The sequence below is a fragment of the Suncus etruscus genome, chromosome 5 (assembly GCF_024139225.1).
Source record: "Suncus etruscus isolate mSunEtr1 chromosome 5, mSunEtr1.pri.cur, whole genome shotgun sequence".
NCBI lineage: Eukaryota > Metazoa > Chordata > Mammalia > Eulipotyphla > Soricidae > Suncus > Suncus etruscus.
The window spans coordinates 151825050-151841414 of NC_064852.1; the positions used below are offsets into that span (position 1 = coordinate 151825050).

Below are 16365 nucleotides of genomic sequence, written 5' to 3' on the forward strand. Positions count from 1 at the left end.
AATAAAAATGCCTTCATTCCCCTGAAAGCCCATAATACTGCAAAACAATGAGAAATCAACAAAGAAAACAAACAAAAATTATGTTAGACTATATTGGGGGTGTGCTGCGTTGGGGTTCAAATATTTTGCATGTGTAAGCAGTGCCACAGTGCAGTTTAGGTGCACCGTGAGCTGCACCCTGAGCCCTCAAATGTCCTCTGATTCCTCCCAAATGCGATGCATTTATTTGGGAAAGCCATAGTCTTTCTTAGATGCCCAGAGAGAGGCTTCTGAGATCAGTGCTTAAATGAATCTTTCCAGGCCTTGCTTGACAGCTTGCTTGGTCTTCCTCTTATCCACACCTCTGACCTCTCTATGGAGTTCGTAGAGACGGAGTGAGATGAATCTCACCGATGCCACAGTAGAACTACTCCAGATCCCTCCTACAAATCCAAGGCACCAAACAAAAATCCACCTCCAGTGAAAGCAAGGCCTTTTCTAAACGCAGGAGGCGTGCCGAGGTCTTTTGGGACCCGTCGGCCGCCGTCGCGTCGCGACTGCGCCTGCGCCCGGGCACCGCGCCTGCGCACTTGTGTGTGCCGCGGTTATTTCTCCTTGGTCCCTGCAAGGACGCGGCTGCTCCGGTGCGTGGGGCCTGTGACCTCTGACCTCGGTGCAGGTCTTCGGGGATTCGAACCTCCTGGCGCCTGGTGCTTTGGGGGGTCTCGCCTGGCACCCCGAGGGGGGGACGAGTCAAAGCGGGGCCGCTGCTTAAGTGGCGCCGATGGATCTGCATGGAAGGGGGTGGGGGTCGAGTTTTGGGCCCCCCAAGAATCACCTTGCTTGAGCACTTGGAGTGACAGCTTCCGCCCACTGGCTGCCAGAGGTGTGGGGTGCGGGGCTGGCTGCTTTGCTGCGCTTCTTGCTCTGGGTGACCCCTGGAGGGGCTCGGGGTGATTTTGGGGGGCCTGGGGGGTGCTCAGTGGTGCCCCCCTGATGATGATCTCTTTCCCCTCCAGGAACAGAAGGGCGCGAGCATGTCTTCTGCCTTGGCGAAACCCCAGATGCGGGGCCTGCTGGCCAAGCGCCTGCGCTTCCACATCATCACCGCCTTCTTCGTGGCCATGGGGGCCGCGTCCTTCTACAAGGTTTGGACCCCCAGTTCTTCTTCCCCTTACAGCCTCCCTGCACAGCAGGACTGGAGGACCCACACCCAGTGACCCTCCTCTCCCAGAAGAAACTTAGCAAATTTCATCATTATTTATTTATTTATTCATTCATTTATTTATTTATTTTTGTCCCTGTTCTGGAAGCCCAGAGCCAAAGTGGTGGTTCCTCTAAGGTTCCTTTCACCTTTCCTGATTTCTGGGTGCCCCTGGTATGTCTTCACCAGGGCCTTCTGCCTGCTTTTGTATTCACCCTCTGGAACCCTGGGCCTCATGCTGGGCTCCAGTCCACAGCCCCAGATTTATTTTCATCAGAACCCAAAGCCCATTTATTGGATTAGGCCACAGCCATAACACCTCATTTGCACTCCACATTTCTTTTTTTTTTTTTTTTTATTTTTATTTTTATTTTTTTGGTTTGCTCAGGGGTTACTCCTGGCTGTCTGCTCAGAAATAGCCCCTGGCAGGCACAGGGGACCATATGGGACACCGGGATTCGAACCAACCACCTTTAGTCCTAGATCAGCTGCTTGCAAGGCAAACGCTGCTGTGCTATCTCTTGGGCCCTGCGCTCCACATTTTTTTTTTTTTTTGGTTTTTGGGCCACACCCGGTAACGCTCAGGGGTTACTCCTGGCTATGCGCTCAGAAGTTGCTCCTGGCTTGGGGGACCATATGGGACGCCGGGGGATCGAACTGTGGTTCGTCCAAGGCTAGCGCAGGCAAGGCAGGCACCTTACCTCTTGCGCCACCGCCCGGCCCCCCTGCACTCCACATTTTAATCTTTCTGCCCTTTTTGTTATTTTCACTTTTACATTTGTAAGGAAATCATGTCATTAGTTTCTGTTTGACAAGATCTTTTGAGGGCCATCTGGGAGGGTCCATACCTGCCGTGCTCTGGGCTTAGTCTTCACTCTGCTTGCTGGCTGTATGTAGCTCAGCGGACTGTATGGTGGTGGAGATAATCAGGCAGCCTTGTGCAAGGAGAACCCTTCAACTACTGCATGATCACCCCAACATAGTTTATTGGTTTTGGCCCACACACAGCAATGCTCAGGGAACACTCCTGGTAGTGCTAAAGGACGATATGGGATGCCGGGGATCAAACTCGGTTCAACCACATGTAAGGCAAGCGCCTGGTCTACCGTGCTTATCACTCCAGCCACCAAGATATTTTTTTTTTAGTTTGTTCCTGCCTAGATCAGCCTGAGATATAAACTTCAGGTCTTCTTAGGTGTAGTTTTTTTGAGCCTGAGCCTTTTCCTGGGGCCTGTGTGGCCATTGTTTGTTATTTTCCTGCGGGAATTAAATTTGATTTAATAGGAAATTAAATTTAAATCTGAAGAGAATGGGAGAAAGCAGGACTTGTTCCCAGGAGGTCATACTTGGAGAGGCCATCAAGCATTAGGACTGTTGTAAACACCATGGTGTTTAGTAAATTAATGCATTTAAAGTAAATTGCATAATGCTTAAAATATTAAAAAGTCACCCCATTTTTTGATGTCTGCAAAAATAAAAGTGTATGAACCAGAGAGCTAGTACAGCTAACTTCCATTGAGAACTGAGCTCTGTCAAAGGCTCTGCTAGAGTTGGAATTTGAATCTAAATGCTAAATTTTTTAACTAAATGCTAAAAGGAGGAGGGCAGATGGACAAGCCTCAGGAGAGGGCTTTGCTTTTTGGGAGACACTAGGACTCAGCGCAGACCTCTGGGACTGTTGGTCGTCTTCACTAGTTTGAAAGGTCTGCTGAAAGTCGGAAATGGCAGCTGTGTCTTTCCCACTCCTCAAACTCGGCCCCTCCGAGCCTGCAGGAGACTGGTCAACAAGATAGCCTTGTTGAGTTTGCCCAAGGAAGAGAGCCTGCAGAGCTAAGAAACTCGCTCCAAAGCTTTCTTAGATGCTGAGGCTGTGGGAATGGATCTATCCTGTCGTCGGGGCAGGACTGTTACAGGTGGTCAAAGTGCCATCCTGGTCTTCACTGGGGCACTTTGTCCTAACAGTTTCTCTGGATGGGTCCCATAAACTTTCCTTTGTTATAGCCACCAGCAGCCCTTCAGCATGGGCAGCAGTCTCAGGCCTTGGTGGCTGACCTTGCCTTCCCCCCACCTTGTTTGAATCTTCCCCTCTGCCAGTTCCACCTAAAGACTTACCTGCACCCAGATTTGTATTCTCCCATGCTTTTGGACAGTGGAACTGCTGATCTCACTGGCAGATGTCTTCCACAGGGGTTCTTTCCTCCTGTTTTTCCCAGGAGTGACTGGAACCTGTCTGTGCAGATGGGCTGGCTGTGACCTTCTCAGTCCTGTGGTACCCATGGCAGGCCTCATTTTGGGGGAGGGGAGACTTATCATATTTATGATAATGTCTTGGGGTATGGGACATATTGGAATTTAAATAATACTTCTAGGGGATTACTTAGACTTGGGTATAATTTATTAAAAAAAATAAGTTAAGAGCTGGGGCCCTGCCAAATGCATGGTCGTGAGAGGTGAAAAACAGACTGTCAAATCAGTGGAGTGCACCTGATCTGAAGGGACACTCCCCCAGCATTGGGAAACCTGGGTTTTGGGTTTGGGGCCTATACCTGGTAGTGCTCTAGGGCTACTCCTGTCTCTGTGCTCAAGGGACAGTGTGGTGCCAGGAATTGAATCCAAGAGCTGCATGCAAAGATGCACTCCAACCTATTGAGCTCTTTCCCTGAGCCAGAATCCAGACTTTTTTTTTGTCTTTTGTTTGATACAAAATAGCTTTTTATTAGAAGAATTGTGAGGGGGGAGAGAGAGACATTCTTTTTTTTTTTTGGTTTTTGGGCCATACCCGTTTGACACTCAGGGGTTACTCCTGGCTATGTGCTCAGAAATCGCCCCTGGCTTGGGGGGACCATATGGGACACCGGGGGATCGAACCGCTGTCAGTCCTACGCTAGGGCTTGCAAGGCAGACACCTTACCTCTAGCGCCACTTTCCCGGCCCCGAGAGAGACATTTTCAAGAGAACAGTTTCTCTAGAGGGGAGAATGCCTTATCCAGACCCTCACCGATGGATGAGGCTGGGATAAAATGAACATAGTAAACTGCATTTTCTTTACCAAGTTGAATGCTTTGAAAGATTTTGTTTTCATAATTTCAGTTTTTTTACTTGATGTAGCTATGTAATGGATATTTTTAAATAAAGTCTAACTTTAAGGGACATATGAACTTGTTTATCTGGAATAGAAATTTTTTTGACCAATTGCTATCATAAACTAGTTGTTCTTTGCCTTTTAGATACTGTTCATGTCTAAAAGAATTGTGTTTGGTCAAGTTGATATAAATGATTCATATTTTGTTGTCGAAGTCCACAGATATTTTTTTAAATATGGAATGCTTCATAAATTTGCGTGTCATCTTTACGCAGGGGCCATGCTAATCTTCTCTGTGTCGTTCCAATTTTAGTATATGTGCTGCCGAAGTGAGCACGAAGTCCAGATTTTTAAAGTATAACAATAATTTGTGTATGGTTATAATAAATTGTTTATTTTGGGGGTTTACTGCCTTTTGCTCCATATTTTTTCAAATGAGGGGTCAAAGAATACAGGAGGTAAAGTACTTACCTTACAAGTGGCATATTCTAGTTTGATTCCCCAGCAGTTCGAATAATTCTCATCTGAAAAAAATTGCCTAGGTCTTTTTTGGAGTGGGGGACAACTGGGTGGGTGGTGCCGGTAATGTTACTGGGGACCATACTCTGGGCTCCTGCGTACAAAACGGGCACTGGTACTCTAAGCCATCTCACCAAAGTTTTTTTCCTTTTTTTTAACTTTCCCTTTGTGTGTGGGGGGAGGTTGGCCCATGTATGTTCAGGTCTTACTCCTAGCTCTGTGCTCAAAGGTCACTACTGTTGCAATGGCCATAACTGCTGTTCCAGCCCTTTGTGGATTGTATGTGGATCCTTATTCACATGTTAAAATCTACCAGGCAGTGTTTTGTGAAGAAGTTTTTCTCTCTCAGCTCTGGAAATACTTGTGCTTTCATGGTGGGGGGTGGGGGGAGTGGGTCCTGTAAGTTCCTGCTCCTCCTGCTCTCCTCCCCCTGTCCTGAATGAATAATCTGACCCTAGGAAGCTGGGCCCCTCTACCATCCTCAATCAGGCTCAGCTCTGAATTGACTTTCCTACATCATAACTCCTTCACTTTTTGTCTTGGAATTGAAGTACTTCAGATCACGGTGAACACAAGCACACGGATGGGCCTTATCTTTCTTTAGCTTCTAATATGTAACAAGCCCAAATGATGTTTTCTCTCCTGTTTTAGTTTGGCGTGGCTGAACGAAGAAAGAAGGCATACGCAGATTTCTACAGAAATTACGATTCCATGAAAGATTTTGAGGAAATGAGGAAGGCTGGTATCTTTCAGAGTGCAAAGTGACTTTGGAACTGAAAGGTAACATGGCTATTTAATACACTTCTAAATACAAACAACATTTTGTTTTCTGGGCCATACCTGGCTCTTTTTGGGGGTCACTGCTAGAGGGGTTTGGGGGACCACTTCTGTGCCAGGGGTTGAATCAGGGTGAGGTACCATCTATCCAGCTGTTGAAAATAATAAAATAGCCCCCAAGATGTATGAACTTTTATGTCTAAAATTATTTCCCCTATTCTGGACTGTGATGGCATGAAATTGAGAGGGATAGAGAAAAAAGAAAAAAGTGTTATGTGGAGAAAAAAGGCTGCTTCTGGGGCCCCGGAGTGATAGCGTAGTGAGTGGTAGGGCATTTGCCTTGGCACGCACTGATCCAGGACAAACTGATTAGACCCCCCCACCCCCGGGTGTGGCCCAAAACAAAACAAAAAGGCTGCTTCCTACTTACCAAGGGCCAATAAATTGATTCAGAAGCCTGTTATCAGGCACGTAATCAGATACCAGACTCTGGAATCTTTGTGTTTTTATTCAGCACACCAGAAAACCCCATGGGTCTCCTGTTTTTTGAACATGCTGTACCTAATTGGGCATCCCAGCCATAATGTGTATTTCTTCAATATGTGGGGAAGACTGTTGGTGTGAGAGCTTGGTTTTCCAAAGATTCCAAGGAAAATTTGAAAAGCCTCCATTTCTACAGTTTCCTAGTGTTACTGAGGGTCACTGGAGCAATGTGGAGATGGTGGAGGTAGCATTGATGCAATTTTGGGTGGGTGTTTTGTGGATAATGTCGACTTTTGGGACTTCCATGATTTCTCCTCCTGCCCCCTCTGAAGACGAGGTGGTGAAAGTGTGAAAATCTCTTAACCTAACACCCAAAAGTGTAGTACGTACAGCTAGGTCATGCAGCTAAAGGCAGACAGGTGGTCAAGGGAAGTGAGCAAATGGAGGCTCCACCGAGAGTCAGGTAACTATTTAACATGTGTGCTGAGAGAAAGCGGTCGGTAACTCCCCTCTTTTCTCCACAGAATCGTCTGTTGACTTCTATGGAAGCTTGTCACAGGCCTGTTTTCCCTGACTATGAAACATGACTATTTAAGCTAAAGGTAGCTTCTCTTGGTCAATAAAGAATTACCAAATGCCATATAAGTCTGATCCTTCTTACGGGTAATTCAGTTTTTTTGAACACAGGTGAGATGTGGAGGAGGTGGGAGGTGGACTCAGTAAACCTGGGTGTCCTCACATGCAGGTGCTGCTGAGTACATGCAGGTGTGCCTCTGACATGTGGCTTTTCTGTACTCGGTGGTTGCCTTAGTGGAGAATTGGTGTTGTGTCTGTATTGCACATAAGTTGTTCAGGTGAAGTGTTCTTGTTGTGATCCAATTGGTTTTATAGGGAACTTTCAAAAGAAAACTATCAAAGCTAATCCAGTCACTGATTGTCACTTTATTAGGTTTTTATTCTTTCAACTGAGTCCTCATGACTCAGCTATTCAGAGAAACTATCTTAAAAGTGCCCTGGTGGTAGTAACCCAAGTATTCCTTTTATCTCAATTAATTTTTATATAATAACTTGGTATGCAAAATCACCATAAGAGATTGAATTAAAACATATTTACAGCTCTTAAAATAATTACTCTTGAAATTAATCTGACAAAAGTCTTGTGACGCAGGTTCATGAACTATTGTCCATTGATAATGTTGTTTTCCAGAAACAACTTTGAAGGATTTCTCACACCCTACAAGACTTAAGGATCAGCAGGCATTGGAAGTCGAATTTATTTAATGTGGCACAATTGCAGGCACTAGACTGCAGTTTCAAATCTGGATATTACCAGTTGAAATGTCTTTGGATATTACTGAAAATTAGGGAACTGGTGCTCTAGGCAGTATGAATCCTGCTTCCAAATCCTCACAAGGGCATATTCCAAACAGTTTCTACTGTATTTGCTTCTGGAACCCAAGAAATTCACCTGAGCATTTGGGGTCTATTTTTATCCAAAAAGATGGGAGGTTCATGCAAAACTGGAAAACATTTTCTGAACATGAACCTGGCCTGTCATCAGAATACAGTAAAACATAGAAATATTATACACAGAAAGATTCAGTTTACAAGTATCAGACTAGCATTACATTTCAGTAATAGTCTAGCCGACCAGTAGCATTTACATTCCAAACCTTTTCCTAAAAACAGATGAAATTGGGAATGTAGTTTCAACTCTGCCTCTGTGCTGATGCTTAACTGACCGTACTTTGCAGAGTTTACAGATTTCCAGTTACAAGGAATACATTTTCTACGTGTGCTGCAAAGTATTCTAGTTACAGACTGCCTCCATTTAAAGTAGCCTTAGGAAAGAAAGAAGAATGTGAATTTTAGAGACTAGAAAACTTCTAGAAAAGTTGCATCCTGGCCAGCTGTTAGGATGCCAGTTAATTTATTTCCCAAAAGTACATTCCACGCTGGAATCAGCAGTCTCAAGGGAAGCCCTTCCTCAGAGCTTTATTCTTCACCATGATAAACTTACTGATGAAGACTTGAGCAAAATGAGCATCAACCAAGTAGTGGTAGGTCTTCACGGGGCAGAGGGGCGGCTCCACAGGCACCACGGGGCAGGGTGCAGGTGAGCAGCTGGGGGCCAGGTGGCAGGATGTCTTGGTGATGTAGTCCACGAGTCTGTTGTACTGCTGCTCTGAGAGCCGCTCTCGGGTGCCGTCCACCTGGGAGCCAAACCCACATAGAGTTAAGTGAAAGGGCATCCTGCTCTGCCTCGTTGCATTGAGACACCACCTTGGAGTTTGTGTGTTCGAGTCATTTAATCTAGGGGCTTGAGTGACAGTACAGAAGGTAAGGCCAACCTGGATTCCATCCCTGGCATCCATATGGTCCCCTGAGCACTGCCAGGAGTTATTACCGAGTGCAGAGCCAGAAGTAAGCCCTGAGCACTGCTGTGAGTAGCTTACCTCCATCCCCAAAGTCATTTAATCTAAAATACTTAACCTCTGAGCTGTTAGTGCAGTGTCCGCTAAAACTGCACAAGAATACTTGGATGCCTGTCCTTTAAATCATCATTTCTTAACCTTTTTCCTCCTTGTGGTTCCCAAGTTTTGTGCTGTGCCCACCTTCCATTTATGTGAGTTTCCCCTTAGAAGATCATGGGAGTGAGTGTACATTACAGGGGGTGTAAGACCCCCTGTCTGAGAATTTGTGGAGGTGGGGAATGCGTTGGGCCACATCAGCATTGCTCAGGGCTCACTGCTGATTCTGCTTCAGGGATCAGTCCTGGTGGTTCTTCGGGATAGCTTTACAGGATCAAGGTTCTACCCGGCCAATATTGTGCAAGTACCTTAACCTCAGTACTGTCTCCAGCCCAAGAAACATTGCTTGAAATAAGCACTTGGGTATGGACTTCCCTTGTATTTAAGGCTGATGTTAGTACTTGTCAACTAGAAAAACGTCTGTCACGGCTTTCCCAACCATCCCAGGAACCATCCATCCTCTTAAGAGGCACTCGAAGGCAACGTGAAATCCAACTTTACCCTGAAATAAGGGTCTGGTGGCTGCCAGCCTCTTCAATAGGAGTGTGGTGAAGAGTGCTTTCAAATCAGTGCCTTTGGACAGACAATTTTTAAAAATTACACCTTTGGGGGCTGGAGCCATAGCACAGCGTTAAGCCTTGCATGCAACCAACACAGGACTGACGGCACTTTGAATCCCAGCATCCCATGTGGTCCCCCGAGCCCGCCAGGGGTGATTTCTGAGCACAGAGCCAGGAATAACCCCTGAACATCACCGAATGTGACCCAAAAACCAAAAATAATAATAATAATAATTTTACCTTTGATTTATAACTTTAAAAAACTACTGGGATCTAAAGCCAGAGAAAACAAAAACTAGGCAGAGGAAGAGGACTATTTTATGGAAAAGGGGAGGGACAAAAGGTACATTTATGGTTTAGAGATGCCTGGCTGGCCTCGGGGTGTAGAGGACTAGCTATACTGACCAGACTCTGCAGCGGCTCATAAAGGCCCTTCAGCTGTAAGCGCTGCTTCCCGGAGTCCTGCTCTAGCCCTGTACATCAGACAGCCCTCACCCTTTCCTGTCCTTACCTACTGAAGGCCAGCCTGGGCTTTGAATGAGGGCTTTACTCCTAGGGCAATGTAAGGAATTTGCCTTTTTGTGTAGCCTAGAAACTGGCCCTGCGTGGGTGAAAGTGCAGGGTCTGTGCGGAGGACGCAGGGACCATGGGGGGGCCCTGTCAGAGACTTGTGTGCAGGAGTAGGGGTCTGTTCCTAAAGGCCAGTTAGAGAAGGCTCCCCAAGAATTCCTGACATCAAAGTATGCCAGAGCACTACTACAGGCCCCCTTCAGCTGGAGAACTACCTTCACAACGGCTTAGGCAGCACTGGAAACCCCATGTTGGGAGAGGAACCTGGCCAGGGAAGTTAAGGCCTGATGGCTGCTGGTGGACAGAAAGTGAAACCTGCTGGCTTGGCAGCTATGCAAAGTCATCTAAATTAGTTCCTTCCAGATCCCAGGGGCCAGCTCCTGGCAGCAGAGCAAAGAGGCACCTGAAAAGAACCTTGCATGAAGAAGAGCAGTGGTCTAGTCTTCCCCACCTCTGGTCTGATTGGGGTGCAGCGGAGGAAGGAAATGTGTGGGGTTATAGTATTTGTTAAAGACCCAACTGCCCCATGAGCAAGAGATGAGCATTTGTTGTTTTTAGATCCACACCCAAAACACTCCGAGGTTAGTCCTGGCAGGCTTGAGGGACTATTTGGGATGCCAGGTATCGAACCCAGATCTCTGGCCCCATGAGACAAGCATTTTCTTTGGGAATGTGGGCTGCCTTGAAGAGGGGCTCTTAGGAGGGCTGTGGGGAGCTAGGGGGCTCCTTGGCCTGGAGCTCCACTATCTCACCTACTCATATCCTGGGGTGCTTCCAATATCTGTTCCTTATTCAGAGCACAGGGAACCTTATTCTGAGCTCATGGTCTGGGCCATGGTGCCTTGGCCTCTAGCTTTAACAAGCCACGGTCCTTCAGGAATAAAGGCAAGAGAAGGCTCACCTTTGAGAACAGGAGAGACAGGTGGGCAAGAGGAGTGTCCGTTGTCGGCGTTAAGACCTGGGATATTCCCCCAATAGCAACTGAAAAATAGTGGCTGGGAGCTCCTCAGGAACCTGGGAACATTCTTGTAGGCCTGTGGCCTTAAAAACAATGGCTCCAGGGCTGGAGCAATAGCACAGAGGTAGGGCATTTGCCTTGCATGTGGCCGACCTGGGATGGACCTAGGTTCGATTCCCGGAATCCCATATGGTTCCCTGAGCCTGCCAGAGTGCCGCCAGGTGTGTCCCAAAAACAAATGATGGCTGCTTGCCTTTTTGTGGGACTGGGAAATTTTGGCAGCCACAAAGTCAGACCAGGTGCATTGGGCCATCCACGTGAAGTGGCAGGTCCAAACACCAGTGCCTCGGGCCTGGCTGATTACAGACCCAGGAAGCAAAAACTTGGTGGTGCTATGGCTGGTGGTCATCCAAGCTCAGGGACTCCTGCCTCACTGTGGGGAGTAGGGGCAGGCAGGGAGAGGCCGGGGATGGGGTCTGCTGTGGCTGACCTAGCCACAGGGAAGGGTCCCTGAGGGGCTCTTGACTTCGTCACGTTCCTCAGAAGCCACCTGGGGTCAGAGGCGCCATTCCTGCCTGTGCTGGAACAGCTTTGTCCTGGGTCCCCTACGCCTTCCTGCCACCCTGAGACACGTGCGATCCTCCAGCCCCGAAGTCCCGGGGTTAGGTGCGTGTTGAGCCAAAGCTGATTGGTTAGCTCAACCCCCAACACCTCTGCACAATCCTCACTCACCTCCGTGTCACAGGCCACTCGGGGCTGCTGCAGGCACACTACAAGTAGGTTGCTCTGGCTGCTGTGGCAGGCACAGTCAATCTCGGTGACCGGGAAGGCCTGTTGCTGCGCATCCTCACTGACGCTCACCACGAACAGAACCTCGGACGTCAGCAGCAGGCAGCCCTCATGCTCCTGGCCTGAACCTCTCACCAGCATCACGTCCAGGGCCATGTGCACTTCTGGTCTGCCCAGAGACTGCAGCATCTTCCTGTGTCCAAGGAAGATGCATTTCATCACTCACCCAGCAATGCTTGGGGGACCAAGTGGGGTTGGGCATGAGGCTTGGGGCTCCTTCCTGTATTTAAGGCCTGCACCCTAGTTCCTGGCTCCCTCTCCCTGACCAGTAACTCATTTTAACTCTCAAGCTACTTGGGATGGCAAGAACCCTGCTCCCGGGACAGGACTTCTCGTCCTGAGGAGCATCACCTCAAATTACAGCACTGGAGACCCAGAGTATCTCAGGTATCCCTCAGTGCAGACTCCCCTGGGGTCAGGGCTCTGTGGCCACCTCTAGCCAGGGCGTCATTTCCTGGTGCTGCTGGACCATTTGGGATGGCAGCTCTGTGGGGTTCCCTGCAAGCAGGCCAGGGAGTCTTACCAGATATATTTGACGTGGCTGTTGGGTGCCTGGTCAGCGAGGAGAGTGCGGGGCTCATGACGCTGTTTGGGGAGCTGGGAGAGCCCAGCCCCATGTAAGATGCCTGTAGTGAGAGAGGGAGAGTGTGACAGGGACTTCCAGCAGTAAGACCACCTGGGCCCAAGACAGACACAGTCCTCCCTCATCACCCATGCTCCCCCCTCCCTCCCACCCTCCCTCCATCTTTCCTTCCCCACTGCCATCTGCAGAGTGCTCTAGATCCAGGAAGAGGCTAGCAAGTAGGGTGCTCCCACATCCAGCCATCTGAGGATGTGCCCAGAGTTTGGGAGGGGTGGTCCCTGCTCCCTAGAATTGACAGCTGAGTCCTCCCAGCCACGTGCTCTGTCTGCTGCTGCTGAAGCCACTTCACCCTCAGCGCAACAAGCCGCAGGCTCGGAGACAGTGAGCGTTGGCTCTGGCCTTCTGCTGATTCCCTGAGGGGACATCACAGGGTTGGGGGCCCTGCTGCCCCCCAAGAGCCCAGAACAGTGTGTGTGTTTCCTTGGGGCTTGTAAATGTTTACCAAGAGGCCCTTTCATTAGGTGGAGAGTTCGTGTCTGTAAAACCTTCAGTGTGGCCATAAAAGTTTTACGGGGAAGGAGGGAAACATGGTTGTGGAGAGCTGCTCTCGCTCAGGGAAGGGGCAGACACAGCCTGTGGGGAGGCACCCTCCCACCCAGCTCCCTGGATCTTGAAAAAAAAAGAAAGCATATTGGTGACTGTGCACATCAGCTTGGCCAGGGGTGCTGGCCAGGTCCTCTGACAAGCGGCCCAGCTCTGCACAGGGCCCAGGAGGGAGGGATCTCTCATGGAGGGGCACAGCCACCTGCTCCTCAATAGGCTGGGAGGGGATGATGCCTACCACCCTTGGGTCCAGTTCTCCAGGCCCTGTGCTGTGATGGACTGCAGGGGAGACATGGGGGTGTTATGGCCAGAGGCCAGGAGGCTGGCAGGGAGAATGAACAGTGAAGAAGCTAGTGCCAGAAAAGGAAGGAAAGGTGAGCCAAGGTAGGGGCACATGTTCACATGTACAAGTCATGTACCCACGGCACACACAGGCCAAGTACACAGATGTACAGACACATCTTTTGCTCAATCTCTAGGCTATTGTGTTTTGGTTTTTAGGTCCCACCCGGCAGTGCTCAGGGATTACTCCTGGCTCTACGCTCAGAAATCGCTCCTGGCAGGCTCAGGTGACCATATGGGATGCCAGGATTTGAACCACTGTCCTTCAGTATGCAAGGCAAATGCCCTACTTCCATGCTATCTCTCTGGCTCCTAGGCTATTGTTTAAAATATCTTTCTGGGGGCCGGAGCAGTGGTGCTAGAGCTAAGGTATTTACCTTGCAAGCGCTAGCCTAGGAGGATGGACCGCGGTTTGATCCCCCAGCGTCCCATAAACCAGGGGTGATTTCTGAGTGCACAGCTAGGAGTAACCCCTGAGTGTCAAACAGGTGTGGCCCCCCAAAAAAAGAAAAAAAATCTTTCTGTCCTGAGACCTAGCTTTCTTCTCAAGTAACTAACCAGTAAGTTGACCATTCTCGTCTCTGCTTGATACAGTGCCTATGTGCTACCCTCAACCTCAACTCATGATTGTTCATCGAGGTTGATTCTGTTTCTGTGCCACACTCAGCAGTGCTCAGGGGTGATTTCCTGGCTCTACACTCAGGAATCACTCCTGGCAGGCTTGCGAGACCATACAGGATGCTGGGGATCATCTGCGTGCAAGGCAAACACCCTTCCTGCAGTACTATCACTTGACCCCAATCTAGGTTCATTCTATTAAATGCACTTAACAAGATTCTTCCGTGAACAAATACTGAAATTACGGGTTCGTTTCCTGTCCTGACTGATGATTCAGATCACACCACTCTTCCAGTTAAACATGCAGACGGAGATGAGGAAGCTATTCTCACAGGCCTGCCCACTCTGTCAGGCCTTTGTTGAGTGAAGGGCTGGCTGGCTTGGGGGCCAGTGAAATCAGAGTGCCATGTGAGCAGCTGTTGGCCTCCCCCAACTCACCATAGCCAGTCTGTGACACGAGCTCTGCAGCACCCCCAATAGGCTTGGTCAGCACCCCCATGATCCCCTTCCCCACTCCTGAGATGACGCCCTTGGCTTTGTGTCCCATAGAGGCCTCTGATGTCCTCTGGAAGTTCTGCATCGGCTGATCTACGATGCCTGCGATGGCACCTGTGGAAGGGCAGACACCCCAGTGAGGAATGAGGATTAGAGCCAAGAAAGGCCATTCTCCAGTGACATCCATCCGTGAGGTGCAATGTCACGGGGGAAGGTTTGTGTACACCCAATAGTATCCTTCTGTGGTGGATGACAGAGCCTGAGCCTGACCATCCTGTGAAGCAGCTCTGACCTTCAGGTCTGGGACAGATTGATAGGGGATGGAGCCCAGCATGGTCCTGCCCGACTCTCGTCTTCCCACCATACACTGGGCAGTTCTTGGGCCCAAGGTTCAGGCAGGGGACAGAGTCTACCTCTGAGGAAAGGGCAACAGCTTGGGCCAGGCCGGTTCAGGCTGGGGAAAGTCCTGAGTGTGGAGCCAAGGCCCCTTGCTGGATGAGGACACTGCTATGGCGATTCAGGGAAGGCCTCCTTTCTTGGCTCCCCAAAGGTCTTGGCAGGGCACCACTCTGGTTCCTCACAGACTGATCAGTCATGGGGTACATCTTCATATGGGGAACTTCCCTGCAATAGTCTCCATAGCCCAAGACTGCCACTGGGCCCAGCAGCTCCCAGTCCAGTGGACAGGCTCTCAGGTGACCAGGTGTCATTTTCAGACCTTCACCTGCTCCATGCAACTGCTTGCTCCCCCTGGAGCAGTTCCAAGCAAGTTCCAAGCTGCAGGTCAAGCCACCCCCACTCTCTCATACACCCCTCTACACCCAGCCCTCCTCTCCGGGCCCTTTGATCTTGGAGGACGCACATGCCTTCAGATGCTCCATGGGCGTGCCGCCAAGCAATACAGTTTTAAATTCCTTTGCAAACAAATAAACAAAGATGCCCTTGAAAATCCTGCTCTGCGAAGTCTCAGCTATAAGGATCTTCTTAGCCAGTATTTGTAAAGCGACTGTGTTTTCAAACATTTGGGATATTTGGAGACGAACATCCGTGGCACTCTTGGTTGCTCTCTGTACCATCTGCTGCTCTGCAAACAACCACTGGGCACCCTGTCCCTGATAAAATGAGCTTCAGTGGTGTTGAAGACTCGGAATGCTCTGGGGAGAGCTGCTAAGGCCAGAGATGGGGTCACCTGAGAGGCCAGGAAGCAGGCATGGGTGCATGCCGGGGCACTGGGCCATTGGCACAGTTGCTTCTCCTGGCGAAAGGTACCCCAGGATTTAGGAGAAGGCCCCAGGCTCTGTCTTCCAGAAGCCCTGGTGGTTCCAGGACTCAATACCCCCTACTTGCATGTGCACTGGGCACCCGCGCCCCTTACCGAGGAGGCTGATGCCCAGACGTGACAGGCCCTCTCGGAGTCCCTCGCCCAGACTCTCGGGGAGCCTCCGCCGCCACTCCTCCTGCCGGCTGGAGTGCTCCTCGTCCAGGGACAGCCGGTCCATGTTGCGGGCCAGGCTGGTGGCCAAGTTGGTGATGGAGGTGAGGGTTCCTGTGGATAAAGAGCACGGGGTCGGTTGATCTCCTGGGCAGAGCACGGAGTAGGTTATGTGGCCCTGGGGCAGTCTGGAGCAGAGCAGAGCCGAGAGGAAGCTGAGTGTCAGGAGAGGGGTGAGGTAGTTTTCCAGAGGGCAGATGAGACCATCCAAGATGGGCCCTACCATACCCGCTGGTCTTCAGGGAATGCACCTAAGTGTGAGTGGACCCATGTGGGCCGGACTCTGAGAGAGAAGCATCAGAGCACCTATCTGCATTGACAGAATGCCAAGCACCTCCCACAGGCGCTGAAGTGCAAACCACTTCCCCCTCCTGCCCTGGAACTTACAGTATTCTGGAAACCAGTGATCCCTACCTGGGGATATTTGCCGTGGAAAGCCAGCCCCCACCCCAAAGGGGAAATGGTGGGGAGCCTAGTCCCCAACAGACTCATCCTCCCCAGCAAGTCTGCAGCTCACAATAACCTTCCAGGCCTTGAACACCAGGGAGGGCCTCTGCACAAAAAAATCCCTGGTAGGGCTGCTACACATACACGTATGCATGAATACACCAACACATATTTTTATGCATGCAACTCAAACACATACGTGGGACACGCACACCTATGCTCACATACACACAGGCACGCATATAGACACTCGCACATAAGCACCCCCAGGGG

At 49.8% G+C, this 16365-nt stretch overlaps 2 protein-coding genes and 1 non-coding gene across 4 annotated transcripts in view; 1 reads left to right on the forward strand and 2 right to left on the reverse strand.

The window, feature by feature from the left end:
* Nucleotides 1–564: 564 nt before the first annotated feature.
* On the forward strand, nucleotides 565–6689 carry LOC126009498 (cytochrome c oxidase subunit 6C). Its single transcript, XM_049773954.1, has 4 exons — nucleotides 565–623; nucleotides 999–1127; nucleotides 5436–5564; nucleotides 6569–6689. Exons 2-3 carry the CDS (start codon nucleotides 1017–1019, stop codon nucleotides 5547–5549), a joined length of 225 nt encoding a protein of 74 aa, XP_049629911.1. The 5' UTR covers nucleotides 565–623; nucleotides 999–1016; the 3' UTR covers nucleotides 5550–5564; nucleotides 6569–6689.
* Nucleotides 4496–4602, reverse strand: LOC126010574 (U6 spliceosomal RNA). The gene has a single exon (XR_007496596.1). It is a non-coding gene; the product is annotated as a U6 spliceosomal RNA (small nuclear RNA).
* Nucleotides 6690–7939: 1250 nt separating the features above from the next.
* VPS13B (vacuolar protein sorting 13 homolog B) overlaps nucleotides 7940–16365 on the reverse strand; it is a 724212-nt gene continuing 715786 nt past the window's right edge. For both annotated transcript variants that reach the window (XM_049773957.1, XM_049773956.1), the window contains exons 57-61: nucleotides 15529–15699; nucleotides 14097–14267; nucleotides 12036–12138; nucleotides 11396–11645; nucleotides 7940–8257 (exon numbers count right to left, since the gene is read on the reverse strand). In XM_049773957.1, coding sequence (XP_049629914.1) covers nucleotides 8015–8257; nucleotides 11396–11645; nucleotides 12036–12138; nucleotides 14097–14267; nucleotides 15529–15699 — 938 coding nt within the window. In that variant the 3' untranslated portion in view covers nucleotides 7940–8014. The remainder of the gene's footprint in view (nucleotides 8258–11395; nucleotides 11646–12035; nucleotides 12139–14096; nucleotides 14268–15528; nucleotides 15700–16365) is intronic.